The sequence below is a fragment of the Asparagus officinalis genome, chromosome 7, assembly GCF_001876935.1.
Source record: "Asparagus officinalis chromosome 7, Aspof.V1, whole genome shotgun sequence".
Lineage (NCBI taxonomy): Eukaryota > Viridiplantae > Streptophyta > Magnoliopsida > Asparagales > Asparagaceae > Asparagus > Asparagus officinalis.
Window position 1 is genome coordinate 89,184,541 of NC_033800.1, and position 25,299 is coordinate 89,209,839.

Genomic DNA, 25,299 nt, shown 5'->3' on the forward strand with positions numbered 1-25,299 from the left:
GAGAGAGAGAGAGAGAGAGAGAGAGAGAGAGAGAGAGAGAGAGAGTTTGGCTATCTTTGTCTCTATACAAGATTATAATTTAGAGGTGATAGTGGATTGTTTTCGATCATGTGGTTTTTCCTTATTGAGGGTTTTCCACATTAAATCTTGTTTGAGATTCTATTTGCTGCGTTTGGTGGTTTTAGGGGGTTTTGCGTGATAAAAAAATCCCAACAATATCCATTTTTGTTCTTTATTCCATTAAAATTTTAATCATATTTGTATCCATATCTACTCATGTATTTTCAGTATCCATATTTGTATTTTATTTGATAACATTCTAGGATATCGGTAACTCTTTTCATCACTAGTCTGGACCAGAAAGCACATACATCTTGGTTAATAAATAAAAGAACAACTCTAGATGTTAGGAAATTATCATACACTTCATTTTTTAATAATTGTAACAATTAGCATGAAGCTACAAAATAAGTATACCTCTTGTGTGCCACTAGCATCTCAGAGTAACCACCGTAAGTGACACTTCCATCCCAAAAGATGCCTCCATATGTGAACTGCACCTCCTCACAATAATTCTCTTCGGAGTTGTCACAGAACTCACAGTTGAGGCAGGATGCAGCCAAGCATCCAACCCCCACCTTGTCTCCAATCTTGAATTCCTTCACATTGCTGCCAATCTCTGTCACCACGCCAGTAATCTCGTGCCTGCAATAAAACCCAAGATTTTTCCATCACTGCACTTTTTTGTTAGGGAAGATATATTTTTTTCCAAAAAAAAAAAAAAGTCTAATTTCTACATTTTATTTATTTTTGGATCCGGATCCCCTTCAATTACATGGTAACTGAAAAACGTCCAATTATGTTCTTACCGTCTATTATGCTTTCAATGGATGAAGTCACGCCACATAACGTGAAGTTTCCACTTTTATTTTGAAGGTATACTTGGAAAAAAACATTATAGTCAATATTACGCCTGTGATAATAGAAATTTTATACAATGTGATCTAATCCATTGAAACTGAGATAGTTGGTAATGATTAAAATAATTGGACCCTTTCCAGTTACAACCTAATCGTAGAGGACCTTAGTTTTTAGATGGTTATAGAATCTGTCAGATCTGTACTACTTGTTGCAATGAATGCATTTCAACCATGTGAAGTTACAGGGTATTTTTCTCCCCCTGTTATTTACTTATGTTGAGATTGAGCCAAGTCATTTTAATTATATGAGTGAATCCTTTTATAAGTCAAGGATACACATTATTTTTTAGGGGTTTTTGCTTTTAGACCCATTTGTTTACTCCCATTTATTTTTAAACCCAAGTACTATTATTTGTATCTTTAAGCCCAATTCACCTTTTGTATTTATCTTTAAACCCAAAACCACTTATTTTTATATTTTGAAGATTGGGTTTAAAAATAAATACAAAATGTGAATTGGGCTTAAAGATACAAATAATAGTACATGGATTTAAAAATAAATGGGAGTTAACAAATGGGTCTAAAAGCAAAAACCCCTATTTTTTATATTTAAATGGATGTGGATGAAAGAAACAAAAAGGAGAAATCATTATTTTTATTTAATTAAGAAGGAAAAAATGGTTATTGTACTACGGACAACAAAACTATTCAGGGTCCTTGATCGCTCATAAATTAAATTTTAATGCATACAACTATACAAGAAAGAACTATCGCTCTTGGAGGAAATGATTTACACCCAGAAAGTAATGTTCTCCTCACTTTTTAAGATGGTGACAGAGGAATTTTCGAGGCTAGTTTTACACTCCAAACAAACAAGTCCTTATCGTATTGGAATAGATTGATTATCAGGCTATCACCACTCAAGAAGAAGATGCCCATGCAATTGAAGTAAATGATTCATGCAGATAGTACAAAAAGTTTCAGAAGAGATCTGTTGATATTATTGTTATTACAGTTGTTGCATTGTTAAACCCATTAAAATACTCTTTATTTTGCTGACTTTAACCTACACCATTGCTGCGGAAACAATGACTCATAGTTGAGAAGCCTCATTTTATCCCCCTTTATCAGTGTAAATAATGACTAATACTAGAAAACTTAAAACAAATTTTTTTCCCAATATTAGTGTTATAGAATAGATCATAGAGAAACAGGGATACAAGTTCTATACAAATTCAAGATTCTAATTCTCTACAAAGAGTTTTTATGATGCAGCTAGAATGAATTAGCTATACTCAATTAATTGTAGACTCGGCTTTGTTTCTATTTAGAAACAATAACAAAACCATAAATCGACATCGATCTGTTCTATATTGCTTCTTTAAGAAAATAGCTCATGAAACCCTTATCCAAAAATTAATGATTAGCATCTCAAATGTAAGATTAGCATCAAATAGTCTCATGTTCGATTTGTGGTACAACGCATCACTGATTAAAGAAACAAGTAAGCATTTACAATCATTATGAGAACAAATAGATGGTCAAATGGATGAGCAGTAAAACACTTTTTACGTGGAAAATATAATATCTTGATAGGATTTTTATTCATTTACGTCTAATTAGAATATACCAACATTCATATAAATTAGAGGAGGGGGAAGCATTACCCGGGTACAAGAGGGTAGATCGAAATACCCCAATCATTCCTAAGATGGTGAAGATCAGTGTGGCACATCCCACAATACAATATCTTTATGCTCACATCATCATCCCCATTTTGCCTTCATATATATCATCAAACAATAATAACAACAAGAAATGAGTCAAGGCCAAGCATACATACGTAAGCTTTAAATAATTGCCCAAAGATATAATTAATTAACGAATAATACCTCCTTTGAAAAACAAAAGGAGCTATCTTCCCGTTGGCCTCAAGAGCAGCCCAACCATTCACTTTCGTCATACTCTCCTCTCCTCAAAATTCAACACACAAGAAAATGTAAACAAACTTATATTTTTATCTTTTTTTTTTCCCTCCCTTGAGCTTGATTGGTTCTCTGTGTGCTTCCATATTTAAAGCAATACTACGATCTCTCATAAATTTTTTACTTTGTAGCGTTGAGGTCGCAGGGCACCGTTGAGAATTAATGGGGTAGGCGGTAGGGGATTAATTGGTGCCCTCACGAAACATAGCGTTTGACCCCTCTCTCTTCCTTTAGCTCGTGTCCGCGCGCTGCGCATTTATCAGATTGCTTGAAGAGGTTATATTTTTCTGGCTTGGACCTAACACAGAGATCCCTTTGGAAGGTTGCCAAATATGCCTATTTATCATGCTTCACTAGACCAAAATTACTCATTTATTAAACTGAATGGACCCGAGACGCTTCCGACCAATATTCACCTTGGCTCGAATGCAGTTGAGCCAAACTCGAGCTGAGTACATATGGATAATAGAGATGACGTCACAAATTAACAAATCACAGACAAGCAGCAGATTCATGTCAGAGGTGAGTGTGAGAGGATGAGACTGCGTGCATCAGAGAAAACTCAAAATTGTGTTGGATCAAGTTATACGAGAGCCATATGTAACAGCATGAGTGCTCCACTTCAAACATTAACTCATTCTAGCAAAGTCTCAAAGCAAATAGAGAGAACCTTGACCCAAATACCAACTTGTTGGGTTGTAAATACCAGCTGTAGGCAGAGATGGACAGTCATAATTTAGGGAAAAAACTTTTATTTATTTATTTATCTATCTATCTATTTATTTTAAACAAGTCTTTTCATCTTCCCCAAATGGCATAACCAAAAAGAAAAAAAAATGCTCGAGCTTATGCGGAGTCAATTTTGAAACTATCACATGAACTGCATGAACATATCTTTTGAATTTGGGGCTAAATTTCATCTCATGCCCACGTAGTTTCAAATTTATCACCAATGATCACATGTTCTCATCAAGAGTAGTGGTCAGATGGTATAGCTACCAATCAATCTATGTCAGATTTTCTAGAAGTACCACTAACAAATAGTTTTCAAACACCCAGGTTTTATGCATGTGCAATACACGTGGTTAAATACCTTGTTTAAGTATTATTAATCTATTTCCTTACTAAAAATTTGTTCTTTGGTTCCACTTTGATAATTTTTCTCACTTATATCTTTAAACTTTAGTATTGTGATTATTTATTTTCTTTAATGTTTGTTTGAATGGGCTATAGCGAATTTAAATTTTTATATTAATAATTGAATTGATAGGAAACAAATGTATTCCAAAACTAATTTGAATTTTCATGTTATTTAGACCGACATGAAATCGAGCTTGACATGGGAAAGTATAGTTTTTTAAAAATAAAAAACACTTAAAAATAACTTTATAGAAGGAAGACGAATAATTAAAGCCAATAAGCCAAAATGACAGATTAAAAGTGGGCTAGAACGAATCTATAAAGAAATTATGAAGTTTGTTCCTAATCATTGATAGACTTCATAAAAAATTATAAACTAAAGATTAATGCTAAATTTAACACACTTTTATATGATAAAAACATCCACATAAGTATATAAAAATATTTAAAAGTTCATAAAAATTCCTTCTAGAGATTCCTAATTTTACTCAAAAAATTAAAATATTCTATAAAATATTCAAAAAAACATTAATGTCTTTTATTCTTTATGTTTCATTTTTTATTGAGTCGAGATCAATCCTTCTCTAGTATTATCTTTTTCTTCTGTAATTCTAGCATAATGTATTCGTCGTCTACATCGATTGTGACATTAGACTGGAGCTGAATTTCTTGTATTTTATCTTTCCCTGGATTTTTTGTTCATCTTTTTTTATCTTCTCATCTTACTTCATAGAGAACTTGAATGCATTTCCGATGTTCAACACAAACTTCTAGAATTACAGACTTTAATTATTTTTCTGTTTCAATAAGAATAAATATTATTCATATATATGAAAATTTTGTATTCCAAATTTATTAGTTAAATAAGGTTAGTAGTTAACTTTTTTTTCTCTATAATGATTCTTCTGTTGTGCTATGAAAATAAATATTATTCATACAATGATTCTTCAATGAGAATAAATATTATTCATATATATGAAAATTTATTAGTCAAATTTATTAGTTAAATTTGTATTTCAAATTTATTAGTTATAGAAGTTCTCAATCAATCAACCAATCATAGGATTTAATAAGCAAAATATTAATAAAAGGTCTAATAATTTTTAAATATTTTTTCTCCATCATAATCATCTTTTCAAAGTTGAAAGAGCTGATACTTTGTCCATCTCTGTAAAATATAAAATATATTTATTCAGTAAATTTAAGATTAAAATTTATAGATTAAAATTTATATATTAAAATTAGTTAATGTAAAAATAAGCCAACCTGATTATATTCTTATTTTTTCACTAATTGTAGGTGGAGTTTTAATACAGAAGAATCAAGCGTAACAATAGGTGATACATCCAACATCTTCTTTTTACCTTTGCTATTAGTAGTGCATATCAGTATGGATAAATCTGGATTTAATTCAACAAATTGATTATCAAGGGTACTATCTTGATTCACTTCAACTGGTTTCTTGTCCTAAGATAGTAATATACGTCTTAGAATGGTTGTGCGCAGAAATCAATTGTTGTGCTTCAAGGAACCAAACACAAACGCTGAGAAAGAAAGCCAAACAATGTAAAATAATGGCACAAACACAAACAACTAATTTTTACGTGGTTCGGCAATTGCCTACATTCACGGGGCAAGAAGAAGATAGGGTTTTTACTAATAAAGAAGAAGAGTACAAACTGGGATTACAAATCACTCAAACTCACCAATTAATCTCACCAACAAAGCTCTTAATCTCTCAAACAAAACCCTAACCAAAAGCTCCAGAAAATACCTCTTTTATGTGCTCCAAATACTCCACAACAACTCCCTAAAGAAATCCTAAAATGTGGTTGCTATTTATATCAAACAGTAATCCCAAACAGAATAGGAAACTGCAATCAGGCCCTAACCCGACTGGCGGTCGACCGTCGAAATCGTCGTGATCGACTGGACAGAATGACAGAAATCAAAAAAATACATTACAGGATCCGCGGTCGACCGCACTTGACGTCGCCGTCGACTAGCCAGAAAAACCGAAAAACACCATGTAATCGTGCACGTTTGCGGTCGACCACACCAAAGCTCGCGATCGACCTGTAAGCACCCAAATGACTGTCTGGATCAAATTTACTAATCTTGTCCAATGTTTTCGCCGTTTCTACAATTCCCACCTCAGTGAAGTTTTTTTCAAAACTGAAACGACACTAACCAAACCAAATATTCCACTTGTTGCGTCCAGTACGAAGTGAAATAAATTCACGACAAAGGAGTCGAGAACCCAAACGAGAATGCAAACAAACTCTAAATATCGGTATCAACTCACCAAACTGGCTGCATCATAAATGATTGTCTACGTATCCTCGTGCCTAAGGAATTAAGCATTCACGTAGTTCACCCAAATGGCCTCCAAAGACCCTCAATCTAATAGAAGAGTTCCCAACTCTTCACCAACAAATTTGCGGCTAATAGCTCTCCCAATGGCCCCAAAGTGAGATAAACCAAAATAGCACACGAACAAGAAAGCCAAAGTGAGACAAACCAAAATCTAATACCACTTGTTGTGCATAGCGAAACTCGAAAGTCAAATAGTGTACGAACAAGAATGAGAAAGATCACAACCAAAACATAAGCACAAATCACAATCAGAGCAAGACAAACCAATCACCTCCACCTGAGGTGAACCAACGGTCATATCCAAAATTCAAACTATGTCCACTAGCTGCACTCGAATCAACAAACTCATCATCTGCATCCACATCAATATGATCCTCATTCTATGTCACCTCAGCTGGAATCTCAAACGATGCAAAATGATCTGGAGAATGTGGAGTAATCTCCACCTAACGTGGAGTAACATCACTCTCCACCCGCTGTGATATCCCAATGATCTGTCCAACACTCTCCACCTGCCGAGAGTCAAGTGTGACATACCTGTTCAGAACAATATTAGAGTCCAACAACTGATAACCAAACACGCATCTGAATTCCAAATATGCACTCGGATCAAATCTCACATCCTCGATGTGACCATATGCTGGGCAACTAAATATCCGAAGCAACCCAAAATCTGAAACAGCTCTACCAGATCCAAATTCTCCAAATGCAGCAGTCAACAACCTATGAATAAGATGGCTCTAATATGTCAAAGCCTAAACACCATAACTCCTCTACAAACCAATGCTCGAAATCAAACTGATCCTCCTCTAGTAAGGAACGACTCATCAAATCTGCCAACTCATCTCGTCGCCCTAATATTTCCTCTCTAATGAAGTGTCTCAAACTGTCGTGAGCTCGGCACAAACGTAAAAAAGAACCCCTACCAAAATTAGAACGACATATTACCTTTATGCCAATATACTCCTTCCACCTGTTGTTGACTACTAGGACTTTACACTAAAGGGACTTGGTTACAACCCACAAATGCCTAGAACAGTACCCAACACATGAAACTAAATACATATTATCTCCTGATGATGCCTCCTTAGAAGGCCCCCAAATGCCTGAATGAACACCACCTAGAAGACCCTTCGCTCGATGAATAGAAGTGCCAAACTCCACCTTAATCTCCTTGTTCATATCAATGTACTCACATGACTTCAATCTTCAGGTCAAAGAACTCCTCAACAATCCATGCACGTTACCAATAATCGAATAACCCAACCTCAACAAACGCCACAGTCTAGCCAAATCCAAAGAAGTCGTCAGCTCTCTACCAATCACCATGCTTCTAATCAAATTATAAAAATTCTTCCTCCTGACGCCCTTCATCACAATCATGGACCCAAATGTAACATTCAGAGATGCATCTTCTAAGGTCACCCTATAGCCTGCTGCCTCCAAAACTCCAAGTAAAATGATGTTCTTCTTCAACTGAGGAATGAACATTACTTCATCCAACTCCCGAATCACTCTGTCATACATCCTAATACGAATGGTACAGATACCACCAATAGGGCATTCATGATCGTTACCCATGAGCATGTCATGCCCTCTTTCCAACTCCTGAAAGCTGGAGAACCAATCCCTCCTAGGGAAAATGTGGTAAGAAGCACCTGAATCCATCATCCACTCTATAGAGTTGGTAACACAAACTGACGGTAGTGCAGTACACGAATAGTCCGAAGAATCTGAATCTGAATTGTTGCCACTAGTCTTGGCAACATTCACCTTTGAAGCTTGAATAGCTTTTCCCTTATTCTTCCCTACTCGATCAACCAACTTTAGGTATTTGCCTTTCAAATATCCATCCTCTTTACAAAAGGCACACTGATTCCTACGGACTCCAGGATGTGCCCCTCTAGACTGCGACCTCCTATTTTGGTTTGGCTCTTTGCTCTTGCGACCAATGCCCCCTCTACCGGCTCAATTGAGTCTCTTTATCCTTCTTTCGAAGCTGATAATTCACAAGTGTAGCAGTGACCTCACTATACGAAAGAGATGATTTCTCATTAATCAGAGTAAGGACGAAGGTCTCATATTCCTTGTCAGGCAAGGAACTCAACAACAACAACGACTTGTCCTTATCTTTAACCATAATATCTATATTTACCAAATTCGTAAGAAGCTTCGTGTAGTGGTTCATGTGATCACCAATGGAGGTTCCTTTCTTCAATTAGAAGTGGTAAAGCCTCCTCTTCAAATACAAGTGATTTTTCACTTTCTTGGTCAAATACTTACTCTTAAGAATCTCCCAAATCTTCTTTGCTGAAGTCTTATTGATCACATCATATTTCAAATCTTGAGTTAAACAAGATCTAATCACACCACACGTCGTTCAATTCATCTTCTTCCAAACCTTTTCCTTAATGTCGTCTGGTTTCCCATCCAACTCTAATGTATCTTTAAAATTTTACACGTTGAGCGCATCCAAGACTTCACATCCCTAAAGACTAAAATTGTTAGTGCCATTAAATTTCTCCACATCTATCTTTATAGAGAGAATACTCAAACTTTGGACGGTCTTCACGCCAGAAGTACCCTCCACAACTCCTTCTTTCTCGGACGTCTTTCTCAAAGAACTAACAAACCAATGCGGAACAAACGAAGAATAGATCCAAACTGAAAAGGAGATATTTTTATACCTCTAAGTGAAACCCTAATAAGAGCCTCCGAAACATCTCAACCCGACACGACGGAAAGGAGATCCACAATAGTAAAAATCTCACATTTATCACCAACTGAAACCCTAGACGAGCTTCTAAAGCGATCTACTCCTCCACCTAGCCCAAGCGTAGTCAAAGCTCTGATACCACTTGTTGTGCGCAGAAGCTAATTGTTGTTCTTCGAGGAACCAAACACAAACCCCGAGAAAGAATGCCAAACAATGCAAAATAACGACACAAACAACCAATTTTTACATAGTTCGGCAAGTTGCCTACGTCCACAGAGCAAGAAGGGGATGGGGTTTTCACTAATAAATAAGAAGAGTACAAACTAAGATTACAAATCACTCAAACTCACTAATTAATCTCACCAACAAAGCTCTTAATCTCTCAAACAAAATCCTAACCAATAGCTCTAGAAAATACCTTTTTTCTGTGCTCCAAATATCCCCATAATATCTCCCCCAAAGAAACCCTAAAACGTGGTTGCTATTTATATCAAACAGCAATCGTAAACAGAACAAGAAACCACAATCAGGCCCAAACTCGATTGGCGATCGACCACTGAAATCGTCGCGATCGACCGGATAGAACGACAGAAATCAAAAAATACATTACAGGGTCCGTGGTCGACCGCACTTGATGTAGCAGTCGACCGGCCAGAAAACCCGAAAAACACCCAGTAGTCGTGCACATCTGCGGTCGACCGCGCCAAAGCTCGCGGTTGACCGGCAAACACTCAAATTTCTGTCTGCATCAAATTTCCTGATCTTCTCCAATGTTTTCGTTGTTTCTACAAGAACAACATAAACATGATTTAAATTTTGAAATAAAGAAACGAAATATCAATTTAGCAACAACTTCTTTCTTAGAGTTTTAATTAGAAGCATTTTTAGGTGTTGATAAATCTGGAGTATATTGAATGAATTAACTGCCATGGCCATTAGCAAGTGTCATATCAAGTGATTTGTCATCCTTTGATAAAAATAAATTTAGTATTAAAATGAATACTTTGCATAAAATTATAGAATATAATGTTATTACTTAGAATGTTGAAATGTTACCTTTCCATCAGTTAGCAATAATAGTCTGTTAAGCTTTTCATTGTCCATATCATCATCTAATAACCATGTAGTCTTCAATTCATTTACCTGTGTTAAATTCTGTAACCTTAGTATGAAAATGCATATTTCTACTGATTAATCTCTTGATAAAAAATAAAATATTCTTATTTTCTACATCCTGTTTAAGCAAATATAAAAATAATTTTCAAATCATCTATTAAATTAAGAAACATATTAAAAATTTAATTTAGTTACGATATAATTTACCAAATCCAGTGAAGTTGCTAACTCTAAAGGATCAATTTTCATCAAACGAAGAACATCATGATAGAATATTACAAATATAGTAATGTATGTTCCATCCGTCACTTGTAAGATAATTTTGTACCTAAAGTTAAATAGCATATTCATGTTATATATTGTTTATTCAATTTAATTTTTTTAAACTGTAAATTATTTATATTTATAAAATTTATAATATCCTATTTACCTTCCTTCTACATGTTTGATTTTCTTTTTATGAAAATTGCAACATAGAACCCTATTGGTCTCTTTTAACTTTTTATTACAATCAGCATGAGAAGGATATTACCAACCTGGCGTATCCTCAATTCCCGTGATTTGAGTGCTGGTAAAGAAAAGTTTCTGCTAAAATAGTATAGATAAACAATGTATACATCAAGTGAATTATAAAAAAATAACAAAAATTAAAGTACATGATAAATTAATTAAAGTATTAACCTTTGAAAGTATATATAATATAATTATAGAGTCGTTGTATAATAAATTTAGAGTACAACAAACGGGTCACAAAAATACACTAAGTTTTGATTCTCCTGTTTCAGTTTTCCCCCAGGGCACATGTTAAATCTTCCCACAAAGTGATAGCTATAGTATTGAACCTGATAAAAGAAATAATATATATTTATTTAATATTTAGTTCTAAAATATATTTTTGCATTTTCTTATAAACAATAATAAAATTGTAACTTACTCATTATCATGCATTATAAAGCTTCTAAACAAATTTTTGTTCATTCATGTCCATGCTATCAATCACATAAATTTCATTAGTTATTCCAATCACGTCTATATAAGAAAATAATTAAAATTTAACATATTTTGACATACATGATAATCTATGAGGAATATAAATATAATACCTACAAAAAATTCTATTGAATCAATTCTTGATTCAATCTCTACGTAAGGAAGAAACTTGAATTTATATTTTTTTATATCATCGTTGTCCTCCTCTAAAACTTGATGTTTGTACGATAACACAAATGAATAGATACTGGAGTGCTTACTAGTTTTGTATATCTTATTTGCAATAACAATCTTTACATTTGAGAAAATGTAAAATTTTCCTTATTATATTAATATTCTCAGTTATAATGCATCATTCTTATAACAAAAATCATGTAAATGACGATTCTGTTAAAAATTAAATAAAAAAGCATAATTAAAGTAAATTTGTGTTATTTAACCTTGCGGTATTCAATATATAATAATTTTGAATGTAGCTCGTTATAAGGAGAATAAAGTTAATTCCAGATGAGATTCATGTGTTTAGTTTTATCCTTCCCATGTTCGAGTGATTCTTCCTTTTAAGATGATATCATTTTCAACTAACTAAAGCTCATTTAATGGCGTGTATGCTACAATTTTATTATTTTATCCTCTCATCCTGATAAAATATCCACAAATTCATTTAATAAGAATATAATTTTAAATAAAATGATGCTATAAAATAATAAAATTAGTGACCATAATTAAAATAATATCATAATATAATTTCATAAAATCTTATTAATCATTAATAATTAGCAAACATAATATGTCGGTTAAACAAATTATAAGAATTCCATATCAAAATGATATCAAATCAAATCCTAACTACCTTCAAAATTGTTTCCATAATTTCAAATTTTCATTTAATATAGTTTTCAATCAATATAAGTTTCATTTAATATAATTTTCATTTAATATAAAACTAAGTTATTGAAATATTATTTAAATACTAATTTTGACAATTAGAAAACATAAAATAATTCTTGACTAAATTTTATTGTAATTATCCGTATTATTATTTTCAATTATTTTCTATAAAATTAACCAACATATATTTTATATAATTAGTTAAAATAATTCATTAAATATTACTGCAACAAATTAGTAAATAAATAGTAAAATTTAAACTTTTTAAATTCAGCTTTAAATAATATACTAAATAAGTAAATAAATAATAACATAATAAATCAGTAACTAAATACTTAATTTCTAATCTAAATAAATAATAACATAATAAATCAGTAACTAAATACTTAATTTCTAATCATATTTTAAATAACTAAGTAATTATCCGTATTATTATTTGTAATTATTTTCTATAAAATTAACTAACATATATTTTATATAATTAGTTAAAATAATTAAGTAAATATTACTGCAACAAATTAGTAAATAAATAGTTAAAATTAAACTTTTTAAATTCAGCTTTATAATAATATACTAAATAAGTAAATAAATAATAACATAATAAATCAGTAACTAAATACTTAATTTCTAATCATATTTTAAATAACTAAGGGAGCATTTGGTTACCAGTGTGTTTTTTCGTTTCTGTTTTTTTTCTTCACAAAAACAATCACACGCGTTTGGGAACTGAGTTGTTTTTTTAAGCTGACCCTTCACTAAGTCCAAAAAATCCACGCTTTCCTCAAAACACCTAAAAGGTGTTTTTGAGATCCGTTTCTTTTTCTCCCCTAAACCCCTGATGCCCTTTTCTCCCCCAGACCCCCGATCCCCTTTTCCCCTTAGCCCTAACCCTCATCGTCGCCTCTTCGAATTGTCGGCACNGCAGCCTCCAACTCAAGTCCAAGTTGGAGCGGGAGATCTTGGACCTCAAGTCCAAGCTGGCCTTCCTTCGCCTAAAGTCGCCCCTCGACAACCACCATCTCCGCCTTAAGTACCCCCTCAACAACCACTACCTCCGCCACTCTGAAATCGCCACCCCCGACCCGTCGCCCAGCCACTGTTCTTCCCCTGAAAATTTGGGAGGTAATTTTTTTAATGGGTTTGAATTTTTGCTAATCGTCTATGTTCATGTAGATTGTTTGAGTTTTTCTAAGTGGGTTTTGTTTGTGGATTTGTTTGTACAATTTTTGGTCAATAATTTGTTTGAGTTTGTAGAGGAATAATTCTTGTGTTTTGGTTACCAGAAAACAAGTTTGAAAAATAAACACCATGGTATGTTATTTTTTAAAAAACACTACAAAAAAAACACTTTGGTTACCAAGCACACTCTAAGTAACTAAATAATAATAACATAATAAATCTAAAAAAAATAGTTAACTTTAAATCCTATAAATTACAGCTTCATAAAATATTAAATAAGTTAGTCAATAAATAATAAATATTATACTTTAATTTTCATATGAATATATTAAATAATCAAATCATTATGATGATAATAAACATTAAATACATAGTTAATTTTAAATATTAATATATTAATTAGTTAATTATTTAAAAATATTAATTATACTATTATACTGAAAATTATAATTAATTTTTAATCATATTTATCAATATAAAAAATATTTTGCTTTTTAAACAAATAATAAAAAAATAAAAAAATTAACCTTTATGTATATACATCATGTTGTAGGATAACAAATACTCATATATATAAATTCTATAAAAATATCAAAAAAATATTAATGTACTATAATATTTTCAGTAAATTAGTAATTAAATAGTACAATTTTTATTTTATAATTATATATTAAATGAGTAAATTTAAGCAACCTACATTGGTTATTCAGAATACCTTTCATTTGGAATTCAAAAGATTTTGCAAATTAAGAAAATCATGATATTTTACATACAAAAAATACATATAATTTAATCAACCTATACTTATAATTTAGCATTAAAATGATATAAAAATAAATTTTTAGAACTATCTTTAAAAAATTCCAGCAAATAATTTCAAATTAAAATTTGAAATTCCAAAACTAAATAATTTCAGCAAATAAAAAACCATGAATAAAAATTATTTTTTAGAAGTATTTAAATAAAAAATAGAAAATTAAAATTAATTTAGGTATTCATTAATCTCATAATTACTATTTTTAAATAATTTCAAATTTTATTTATTTCAAAAATGCTATTAAATTTGAATTAAGTTAGAAATTAGGAATACGATCTAGATTTGATAATTTGTAGAACCCCGTATTTTGTTAGAAGTATAGGTGAATTATTAGTGATAAATAATTTTATTTGTGGTAAATGACTTGAGGTCATGGATATACTTGGTAACAAAATTATTAGCTATGTATGAGTGTGGTTTCATAGAATTCCGTGCATTGGTTTTGGCTGAATAACAAAACATGCACGAATCTGGATATAGTGTCTGCTCAGTCGACTTATGAGTCGACTCATGAGTCGACTAATGAGTCGACCGATGAGTCGACTGACGGGCTGATTTCAAATTTTTCTTTTCTTTTGCGGGTTTGGGTTGGTTTGTTTCGGGTTTGACCGCTTACATAAAAACTCTCCTACCCGAAACCAACCCCAAAACTCCTCAGACCCCAGAGAAAACCCTAGCCCCCTCTATCCTCTCAAACCCTAGCTCATTTTGGTGATTTTTGGAGAATTTTCGGAGGATTTCAGCGAGTTTTGGCGAGGTGCAGCGAAGGGGATCTTTCTCCTCGGATTCAGGGGTTGTTTCAGCATATCAAAGGTGAGTAACATCTCGCCCAGCCCTACACCCACTGTTTGTATGATTCTATTTGGTTTTATTTCTGATTTTTGAGCCTAAAACATATTTTTGTGCATAAAAATAGATGCTTTACATTCTAAGATGCAAGATCTATACTTTTCAGTTAGTAAAAAGCTCACCAACTTTTTTGTGATATAGATCCAGATCTGGAATTAGTCTTAAATATGGGTTTCATGTGATTTAATGTTTTCAATACGTTTTTAAACATGAAGAAATATGTTTAGGGTTTTGATGTAAAATAATACATGCAAATCTTTCGTTTCTGTTGATATACATGTGTTAGAATTGAATATATATTGTTGGACATTATTAAAGAGAACTTTAGTTAACGTTTTTACAAATAATCATCGTAAGCAGAAAACTGGGGATTTTTTGCTTAGTCGACCAATGAGTCGACTCATGAGTCGACTTATGAGTCGACTGATGAGTCGACTAATGAGTCGACTGACAGGAAAATGTTTAGTTTTGTGTTTTGTTCGGTCGACCAATGAGTCGACCAATCCTAGTCGACACATGAGTCGACTGATGAGGTGTTTTACAGATTTTTGTTCTGTTCGAGTTGCTTTTCGAGGTCGCCTCGATTATCTGACACTAGTTTACAATGTTAGTGATTTATATGTACATGTGAGTTGACTTTTGACACAAGTACCGATCTGCACACCGAGGCACATGTGACATGAGCCTATGTGTATCTTTTGTGTATACATGTATCATCGACACTTACACTTTGCATAATTTATATTTAGTCCTTGTGTTGGACATGCATTACCTTTCAGTCCTCGTGTTGGACATTCATTTCATTCGGTCCATGTGTTGGACATTGGTTATATTTAGTCCATGCGTTGGACATTGGTTTTATTCAGTCCGTGCGTTGGACATCGGTTATATTCAGTCCATGCGTTGGACATTGGTTTCATTTAGTCCATGCGTTGGACATTGGTTATATTCAGTCCATGCGTTGGACATTGGTTATATTCAGTCCATGCGTTGGACACTCGTTACTTTCAGTCCATGTGTTGGACGTTTACTTCATGCAGTCCATGTGTTGAACATTTAATCTATATAGTCTATGTGTTGGACACTTAATCGTTTTCTTTTCTCACATGACACTCATGTGAGTTCGTCATGACACTATGTTTGGAAGTAGAGATGGGTTTTGTATTCTTTTAAGTTATTTGTTCTTGCATTAGATTTTGGGTTTGGTATTTAGGGATTTACAATCTGAGCTACATGGTATATACATGAGGGTTTCCTTGTTTGGATTATTTCGCTCGACATACCTATGCTTGTGTTGTAACTTCCTAAATACTAAAATCCTCTCATACCTAAGTACTTACAATCTGAGCTACATGGTATATACATGAGGGTTTTCTTGTTTGGATTATTTCGCTCGACGTACTTATGCTCACGTTGTAATTATCTAAATCGTTGTCCCTCCCCCTTTTAGGTAACGACCCCGGAGCCCAGAGAGTCGCAGGTTGATGGCGAGGTACTTTAGCTTCAGCTATTCTATTATAGTTATATTTTACTTTTGAGCTCCACTGTAGACTTTGTTTTGACATTTTGAGAGTTTATTCTAGAAGTTGTAAAGGTTGTGTGCCTTATTTCCTTTTATTCAGACATTTGTATTTGAGACCTGTTAAGAAGTTCCAGTTTATTCACTTCAAACATTGACTTGTACTTTAGAATGTTAGATGATGAAGTATTAATCAAATCTCTATTATTTCATCAGTTGACTCTTGTATTATCTTTTACTTACTTTTGTACCTATACCTGTTATTTGATTATTTCATCAGTTGACTCTTGTATTATCTTTTACTTACTTTTGTACCTATACCTGTTATTTGACTCTACTAGAGAGATAGTAATTAATTATCTTTTACTTACTTTTGTACCTATACCTGTTATTTGACTCTACTAGAGAGATAGTAATTATGATGATGAAACATGTTATTACACGATGTGGTGCATGACAGGTTTAACATTTTTTGTTTCACCTTGGACTGCAGTCTTGTGTGAACCCAGGGGCGTCACATAATTTAATTAAAGTTAGATGTTTTTCCATTATATATAAATTTGGTAACTTGAATTTGGTAACATAGATATGGTAATTTGAAACTTTTTTAAATCTTAGTATTTTTAATTTCATAATTAGTGTTAAATTTGGTATAAAAATGAATATTTTGAAAAAAAAAATCTTCTTTGAAATTTTAATTTTAATTTTGTATTTTTGTAAAATAGTTGTGAAATTTTATTTTTTCCAAATCTAATTCTAATTTTGAAATTAAAAAAGACCAAAATTTGAAAAAAATTCAAACTACCATATTTTTGTTGCCAAATTCAAGATACCAAATTTATGTCTAATAGATTCATAATTTAAGTAAGTTAACGGAAAACATCTTACTTTAATTAAATTATGAAATTTAGATTGTGGTCATATTATTTAACTTATTTCAAATTTAATAGCATTTTTAAGATAATTTAATTTCAAAATTAGTTAAAAAGAGTAAATATGAAATTAATGAAAACCTAAATTGACTTCAATTTTCTACTTTCATTTTTAAATGGTCCTAAAAATTTAATTTTATAAAAATTAAAATTAAATTTGTAAATCTACAAACAAATTGTTTGAGTAAAAATTTTAATTTAAGCAGTATTTAAAAAACAAAAATAAATTTCCATAACTATCTAAAGTAAAAAAATAAAAAATTCCAAGTAAATCTAGAAAATTAAAAATTAATTATTTCAGTTAAAATTTTAATTTAAAAAAATATTTAGAAAACTAAAAGTTCTTATGTATTTGCAATCACAGCCTCTTGATTTACATGATATAATTTCAAATTTATTAAATTTTCACAAATTTCTAAATTTAAAAATATAAAATTCAAATTAATGTCATAAAATATGTTTTATAGTTGCTATTTTTAAAAAATTCAACATCTTTAATAGAATATTTTTCTAGAATATTTTTTCTAGAATATTTTTCCAATAATTGTTAAAATTAAAAAAATATTATACAAAATAAAATAAAATAAATATTGAACAGTTGTGGATTAAATAACTAAATTATTTTTCTCCAAGCAACAAAAGCACCATAGGTTAAAGAAAAAAAATTGGAGATCCTTTTTTCAATAAAGTGATTTTTCTTAGAAAAATTTAAATTGAAACTATTAGATATAAAAAATTTAATTAAATATATAAAAACGAAAATAACTATTCAAGAGTTGGAGAATAAATACTTTCTTCACACAAAAGTATCTTGGGTTGTAGATAAAAAATCAGGGTATTATTTCTCGAAATTAAATTCGAAGATAAAAAAAATTGGATAATATTTTGTTTTTGAGAAAAATTATAACCTAATTTTTTTATTTTAAAAAGAAAAGTCTGAATGAGATTATAGGGATTTGATCGTATTTGTGATTTTTGATGATTAGAATTAGTTATAAAAGATATTGCAACACATGAATCTCTAGGTATCATCAATGGATAGAAAGTTTGGTGGATGGTTCACTTAAGTTGATATAAGTTTTTCTCTTTGATATTTCAAAAACTTTCTTGAGCTTGTTGTGCTTACTCAATTTCAAGACTGTTGGGTAGTATAGCAACATGAAGGTGTTTATTTTTTTGTTTAAGTGAAAAGTTTGATTGTATGTAGAGAGGCATTGTAGGTGAGTTTGCAAAGAATGTAGTAATACAATTTCATCAAATTAATATTTTTGTGAAAATAATAATATCTGATATATTCTCAATTAGCAGGAAATAAATGTTATTGATCTTATACCTCCATGGTTTTAAAAGAAATAAGGTGAGGATTTGACAAAATTACAATGGGCTAAAATTGTTTGGTTCTATAATAAATGAATTGGGCCTTAATAAAAGAGGACTGCTCTCTCTCGATAAAGGAAATTGTTTTAAAAACATTCTTAAAATGAAAATTGGAGATGCGGGGTATCGATCCCCGTACCTCTCGCATGCTAAGCGAGCGCTCTACCATCTGAGCTACATCCCCCTTATATTTTGTGCCATTATAATATCATATATTAATCATTAATCTAGACCGCAAAATGCAAATGAGTGTTTAATCGACCCATGGTCAGAGAATCATTATTCCCTCATTATAGAATTGAGAAGAAGAAATGCTTTCTCTCTTTACTATTAACCGAGGCAATACCACATACGTGCTGTTATGTAAATAAATGTTTGCAAAAGCTCTATAGCTATTTATAGAAAGAGCACCCGAAACATGAAAACAGTCTGTTGACTATGTATAAACACCCACCAAACTTCACTACCCCAATCGAGATCTTGAAATATGATCTTCTAGGTGTTCGAACTTGTAGAAAAAAAAAATTGTGGCGGTGGGTTAGCGGTGGGTTATCACATACTTTTCGAGCCGCATGGTAGAATCCAAGCAGCATAGCTTGGATGGATTGATTGTTGTGGGCGGAAGCCAAAACCGATGTGCATTGAGGAACCAAACCAAACGTCGAGAGAAGGTCAAACAAACCAAAGTAATACCACAAACACAAAAAAACCAATTTTACGTGGTTCGGCAAGTTTCCTACGTCCACAGGGCAAGAAGGGGATGATATTTTCACTAATAAAGAAGAAGAGTACAAACTGAGATTACAAATCACTCGAACTCACCAACAAATCTCTAATTCTCTCCAAACAAAATCCTAACAAATAGCTCAGAAAATACCCCTTTTCTGTGCTCCAAATATCCTCTAAAACAATCCCAAAGAAACCCTAAAACGTGTGTTTGTATTTATACCAAGCACAAATCCCAAACAGAACTAGAAACCAAAACAGACTTGAACCCGACTCGCGGTCGACCGCACTTGACGTCTCGGTCGACCGGCCAGAACGACAGAAAACAAAAAATCGATTACAGGGTTTTTCGGTCGACCATCGAAATCATCGCGGTCGACCGACCAAAAATCCAGAACCTGTACAAAGTCGTGCACGTTGCCGGTCGACTGTGCCAAAGTTCGCGGTCGACTGGAGAGTACCCGAATGTCTGTCAGCTCCATTTTTTCTGATCTTCTCCAATGTTTTCGTCGTTTCTACGATCCTCCACCTCGACAAAGTTTTCCCAAAACTGAGCCGACACCAGTACCAACCAAACGTCTTACTTGTTGCGTCCAGTACGAAATGGAATAAATCCACGGCAACGAACTCAATCCACAACAAGTCAAGACCAAAATGAGAATGTGATCACTCTCCAAACATCGGTATCGACTCACTGGACATGTTGCATCGTAAATAACTGCATACGTATCCTCTTGCCCAAGGAACCAAGCCTTCACGTAGTTCACCAAATGGCCTCTAAAGACCCTCAATCAACTAGAAGAGTTCTCAACCCTTCTCCAACATCTCCAACAAATCTGCAACTGATAGCTCTCCCAATAGCCCCAAAGTGAAATGATCCAAACACCTCCATCTGAGGTGAGCCAACAGCCATATCCAAATCCAAACTATGTCCACTAGTTGCACTCGAATGAACCAACTCATCATCTGCATCCAAATCAACATGATCCCCAATCTGTGTCACCTTAGCTGGAATATCAAATGATACAGTATGATCTGGAGTATGTGGAGTAATCTCCACCCAATATGGAGTAGCATCACCCTCCACTCGCTGTGATATCCTAACGATCTAATCAACACTCTCCACCTGCCGAGAGTCAAATATAACATACCTGCTCAGAACAAAATCATAAGCCAATACCTAATAATCAAACACGCATCTAAATCCCAAATGTGCACTCGGATCAAATCTCACATCCTCGATTTGACCATATGCTAGGCGACTGTAGGCTGTCTAAAAATCACAATGGATAGTTGACCCCTATCAGACTTCGACCGATAGTTTTGACTAAGAAGGTTACAATCAGATGACTTTCTCGTTAATAAAGGAAGGCTCAATCAGAGGATTCTTCTATGGATCAAGAAGAGATTACAAGGCAATGATTTCTTCAAAACCAAGATGTAGAATTCATCCTTACAGTTGAAACACAAATCAACGCAATCACTATATCCTCAGCTATTTCGCAGCTCCATATCGCTGCAAGCGCGGCTCTATATCGCTGCAAACGCAGCTCTATATCACTACAAACGTGGCTCTATATCGCTGCAAACACAGCTCTATATCGCTGCAAAAACGCGACTCCAGATACTACGTTTAAACGTAGGATCATACCCAGAACGCAAGTCAAGACTTTGACCCGTTCAAACGCGATCCATACGGTTTTAAGAAAACCGCTGTTCACCCACGATTTGGGGAGTGGTTTAAGTGGGTCGTTATACCCGATTAATGGGGCGACTAAACCCTCATATAGGTACGGATTATAGGGGTAGTTACACCCCTAATACCCCTATAAATATCAACAAACTCAAGAGAGTTTGGGATCGGATTTAGAGATCGAATTCTGGAGAGGAGAAAATCTGGAGGCAACAATCTTCAACAGCCGAAGATTTTCAGATATTTGATACTTGGCTTCTCAACCGAATTATTTCGGTTCAAACAACTATTTTTTACCAGAGTTTGTCACTCGTTCTGAGTTACAAAACTCGTCAAGAGTTCTTGATCAGTTCGACCACACAAGTCAGTTGTTCCAGTGACTTGAGACATTCGGATCGTCAACGGAGAGCAAATTCGATGCGAGCATTCGAAGGAGGCACTCCATCGCCACTGTGAAGAACCCAAAATTAAACAAATGGGAGAATCCAGATCATTCTCTTTTCTTTTGTAATCGGAATTCAAATTGTAATTAAGATCGAGAGAATACAAATCAAATTTCTTTCATTCTTTTTCTTTTGTAATCGGAATTCAAATTGTAATTAAGATCGAGAGAATACAAATCAAATTTCTTTCATTCTTTTTACTACAAATTTTCCACCGTAATTAAGATCGAGAGAATACAAATCAAATTTCTTTCATTCTTTTTACTACAAATTTTCCACCAAACAAAAGATGGCGATTCCGCTGGGGACTAGCTTCTATGACGACGAAGTGGTGATGCAATCCGACGTCCATTTCGCTGGAACAACTGTGGAAACTCTTGTTATAGAGTTTGATCAAGCCAAGTACGAGGAAGCTATTTCCTCTGGATCGCTTAGCCCCAAGGCTAGGCACAACATCCGAAAGATCTCCAAAGAGATCAAACATGTTGCTGAAATGCTAAAGAAAGCCCTCTCATTTGGCCAGAATTCATCAAACAGCCCCTCCTCCAAAGAAGCGGGCTTAGCCTCTGTTGAACTCGTCCAACGAGTTGAACGATCCATGTCTGCATCAACACGACGTGCTATGGGCCACAAACGGCCTATAGAAGAGGCAAAAATGCCAATGACGTTGCCGCAAAGGCTTTGAAACTAGCTACGAAGAACACTGCTCGAAGACGGAGAAGATTCATATGACGGGCACATCTTCAAGAAAGTTGATCTCTTACCCAACGCGAGGATCACGTTTTTGAGACTCTGCCTGAACACGGTGTTTCTACTCGAGAACACATACTTCGCGACAATGAGCCTAATTATGAGCCTCGCATGATACAGCTGAAACGCGACCCTCAGTGGCGCGTTGCTCCTCCAAAACGCAACCCTCAGGAAGGCGCTACCAAAGATAAACGCGTATCTCAGGAATGCGTTCAAGTGGAATGTGATCCTCAGGGGTCTGTTTCATCATTTAAACGCAGGCCCTGACCTAATCTTTACAAACCCAAACGCTACCCTCGCGTTTATTCTCAAGAACGCGACATGGTCCGCCAAGTTCAAAAAGGACAACATGGGCTTAAAATCCATGTTCGTCAAGAATCAGTCTTACCCACTCAATAGCAGGGGTTCCTTCTTCCATCTTCATGCTCGGTGAAAGGTTCTTCTCAAGTATCTGATTTACGGGAATTATTGCCGAGAGGAAGACCAACATCGCAAGCAGCTCATTCTTGCCAATGTGAGCGGCTTATATCAGTAGTCCTTTCAGAATACCACTGTTGTACACTTGAACCTCGACAATCGGTATTCAACCGATTAACAAACGTCGCCAGACCTATCAAGCGACGATGTCATCACAAAAAGAAAATAGCAGAAGCTAAATATTCCGAGGTCACTATCAATGTGATCAGCAGAGGGAAAGCCTCGGCTCCTAATTCTGATGAATCAAAAAGAAGTCATTCCCCGACTGTTCGGGAAATTTGTGACGAGTTCGAAGGAGTATATCAACACACTCAGACTCGGACAGGAGCTATCCGCTCGAAGACGGAGAAGATTCATATGACGGGCACATCTTCAAGAAAGTTGATCTCTTACCCAACGCGAGGATCACGTTTTTGAGACTCTGCCTGAACACGGTGTTTCTACTCGAGAACACATACTTCGCGACAATGAGCCTAATTATGAGCCTCGCATGATACAGCTGAAACGCGACCCTCAGTGGCGCGTTGCTCCTCCAAAACGCAACCCTCAGGAAGGCGCTACCAAAGATAAACGCGTATCTCAGGAATGCGTTCAAGTGGAATGTGATCCTCAGGGGTCTGTTTCATCATTTAAACGCAGGCCCTGACCTAATCTTTACAAACCCAAACGCTACCCTCGCGTTTATTCTCAAGAACGCGACATGGTCCGCCAAGTTCAAAAAGGACAACATGGGCTTAAAATCCATGTTCGTCAAGAATCAGTCTTACCCACTCAATAGCAGGGGTTCCTTCTTCCATCTTCATGCTCGGTGAAAGGTTCTTCTCAAGTATCTGATTTACGGGAATTATTGCCGAGAGGAAGACCAACATCGCAAGCAGCTCATTCTTGCCAATGTGAGCGGCTTATATCAGTAGTCCTTTCAGAATACCACTGTTGTACACTTGAACCTCGACAATCGGTATTCAACCGATTAACAAACGTCGCCAGACCTATCAAGCGACGATGTCATCACAAAAAGAAAATAGCAGAAGCTAAATATTCCGAGGTCACTATCAATGTGATCAGCAGAGGGAAAGCCTCGGCTCCTAATTCTGATGAATCAAAAAGAAGTCATTCCCCGACTGTTCGGGAAATTTGTGACGAGTTCGAAGGAGTATATCAACACACTCAGACTCGGACAGGAGCTATCCGCTCGGTTAACTATCAAAGGTTAGCTAAGGGGATCATTTCTGATGATGAACATTCGGCAATTACCGAATCTCAATCTTAAAGCTCCGTCGTGGTACGAGAGGCTTCCGTTTACATGAGTGGAGGCCCCGAAGGCTTAGCTAAAAGAGTTGATGAACACCACATCATGCTCCAAGCGCAACAAGAGACACTTCTCCAAATAAAGGATATGTTGGCCCAACTCCTTGCTGAAAAAGGCCAAAGACCGGAATCCTCCCGGAGGACAATCTCTAAAGGAAAGCAGAAAGTGCCTGAGATCTCAGAACATGAAGCTCACAACCTGGAGTCTTCTTCTAAAAACGAGAGGAAAATGGAAAGAGAATCGAATCCTCAGTCAGCTAAAGTGGATGAGCTAGAAGCCCGCCTCAACGCAATAGCCAACAGAAGCGAGCTTCGCGAGGAAGGAGTGATACAGCCTTTTGAAGTTTAAGGCTCCAACTCTATAACCTTTCGACGGTACAGGGTCACCGAACCAACACATCTGCTACTTCAAGTCACAGACTGGAGATGTAGTAGCGAACGACGCCATCCTGACCCGTTTGTTCATCGGCACTCTTAAAGGGGTTGCCTTTGAGTGGTTTCTGAAACTGCCTGCTGGATCTAATCAAAAATGGGTAGATCTAGAAAGGCTTTTCTTGGCCAGATTCTTTGAAGATGACACAAAAGTTTTGGTCCCAACTCTTCTCGCCACCAAGAAGAGGAAAGGAGAGTCCATCAAGACTTATGTGGAAAGATTCTGCAGCATGGCATTGCGATGCCCGTCAGGTATGACCCAATCGACCTTAGTTAAAACTTGCAGGCACAACTTGCAGACCCAGCTCCTTGCTCAAATGGGGGTAGTAGAATGCTGCTCCTGGAGATAGCTGGTTTCACAAGGAGAACAAGCCGAAGAAATTGTTGCTTGGGTCAAGGCTAAAGAAGTTACTCAACCCAAGCCACAACAGCAACGCAACCAGAATAATGCTCCGCGCTCCAAGGGAAAGGAGACGTTGGCTACCGACACCAACACACGTACACCACCTGCGAAGCAAGGCAAAGTACCGAACCAACAAAGAGCACCCAAGCAATACTTGTTCAAAGAAGAGCATGTGGACACTCTGTTCCAACTACTTCGGAAGAACAACAAACTGCAACTCCCTGAGATCAGAAAACCAGATGAAGTAGGAAAGATGGATG

At 34.7% G+C, this 25,299-nt stretch overlaps 1 protein-coding gene and 1 non-coding gene across 2 annotated transcripts in view; both read right to left on the reverse strand.

Annotated features, from left to right (window-relative positions):
* LOC109849900 (probable cinnamyl alcohol dehydrogenase 6) overlaps window positions 1–2,985 on the reverse strand; it is an 8,459-nt gene extending 5,474 nt beyond the window's left edge. The window contains exons 1-3 of the mRNA XM_020419783.1: window positions 2,813–2,985; window positions 2,588–2,701; window positions 478–705 (exon numbers count right to left, since the gene is read on the reverse strand). Coding sequence (XP_020275372.1) covers window positions 478–705; window positions 2,588–2,701; window positions 2,813–2,883 — 413 coding nt within the window. The 5' untranslated portion in view covers window positions 2,884–2,985. The remainder of the gene's footprint in view (window positions 1–477; window positions 706–2,587; window positions 2,702–2,812) is intronic.
* On the reverse strand, window positions 18,919–18,991 carry TRNAA-AGC. The gene has a single exon. It is a non-coding gene; the product is annotated as a tRNA-Ala (tRNA).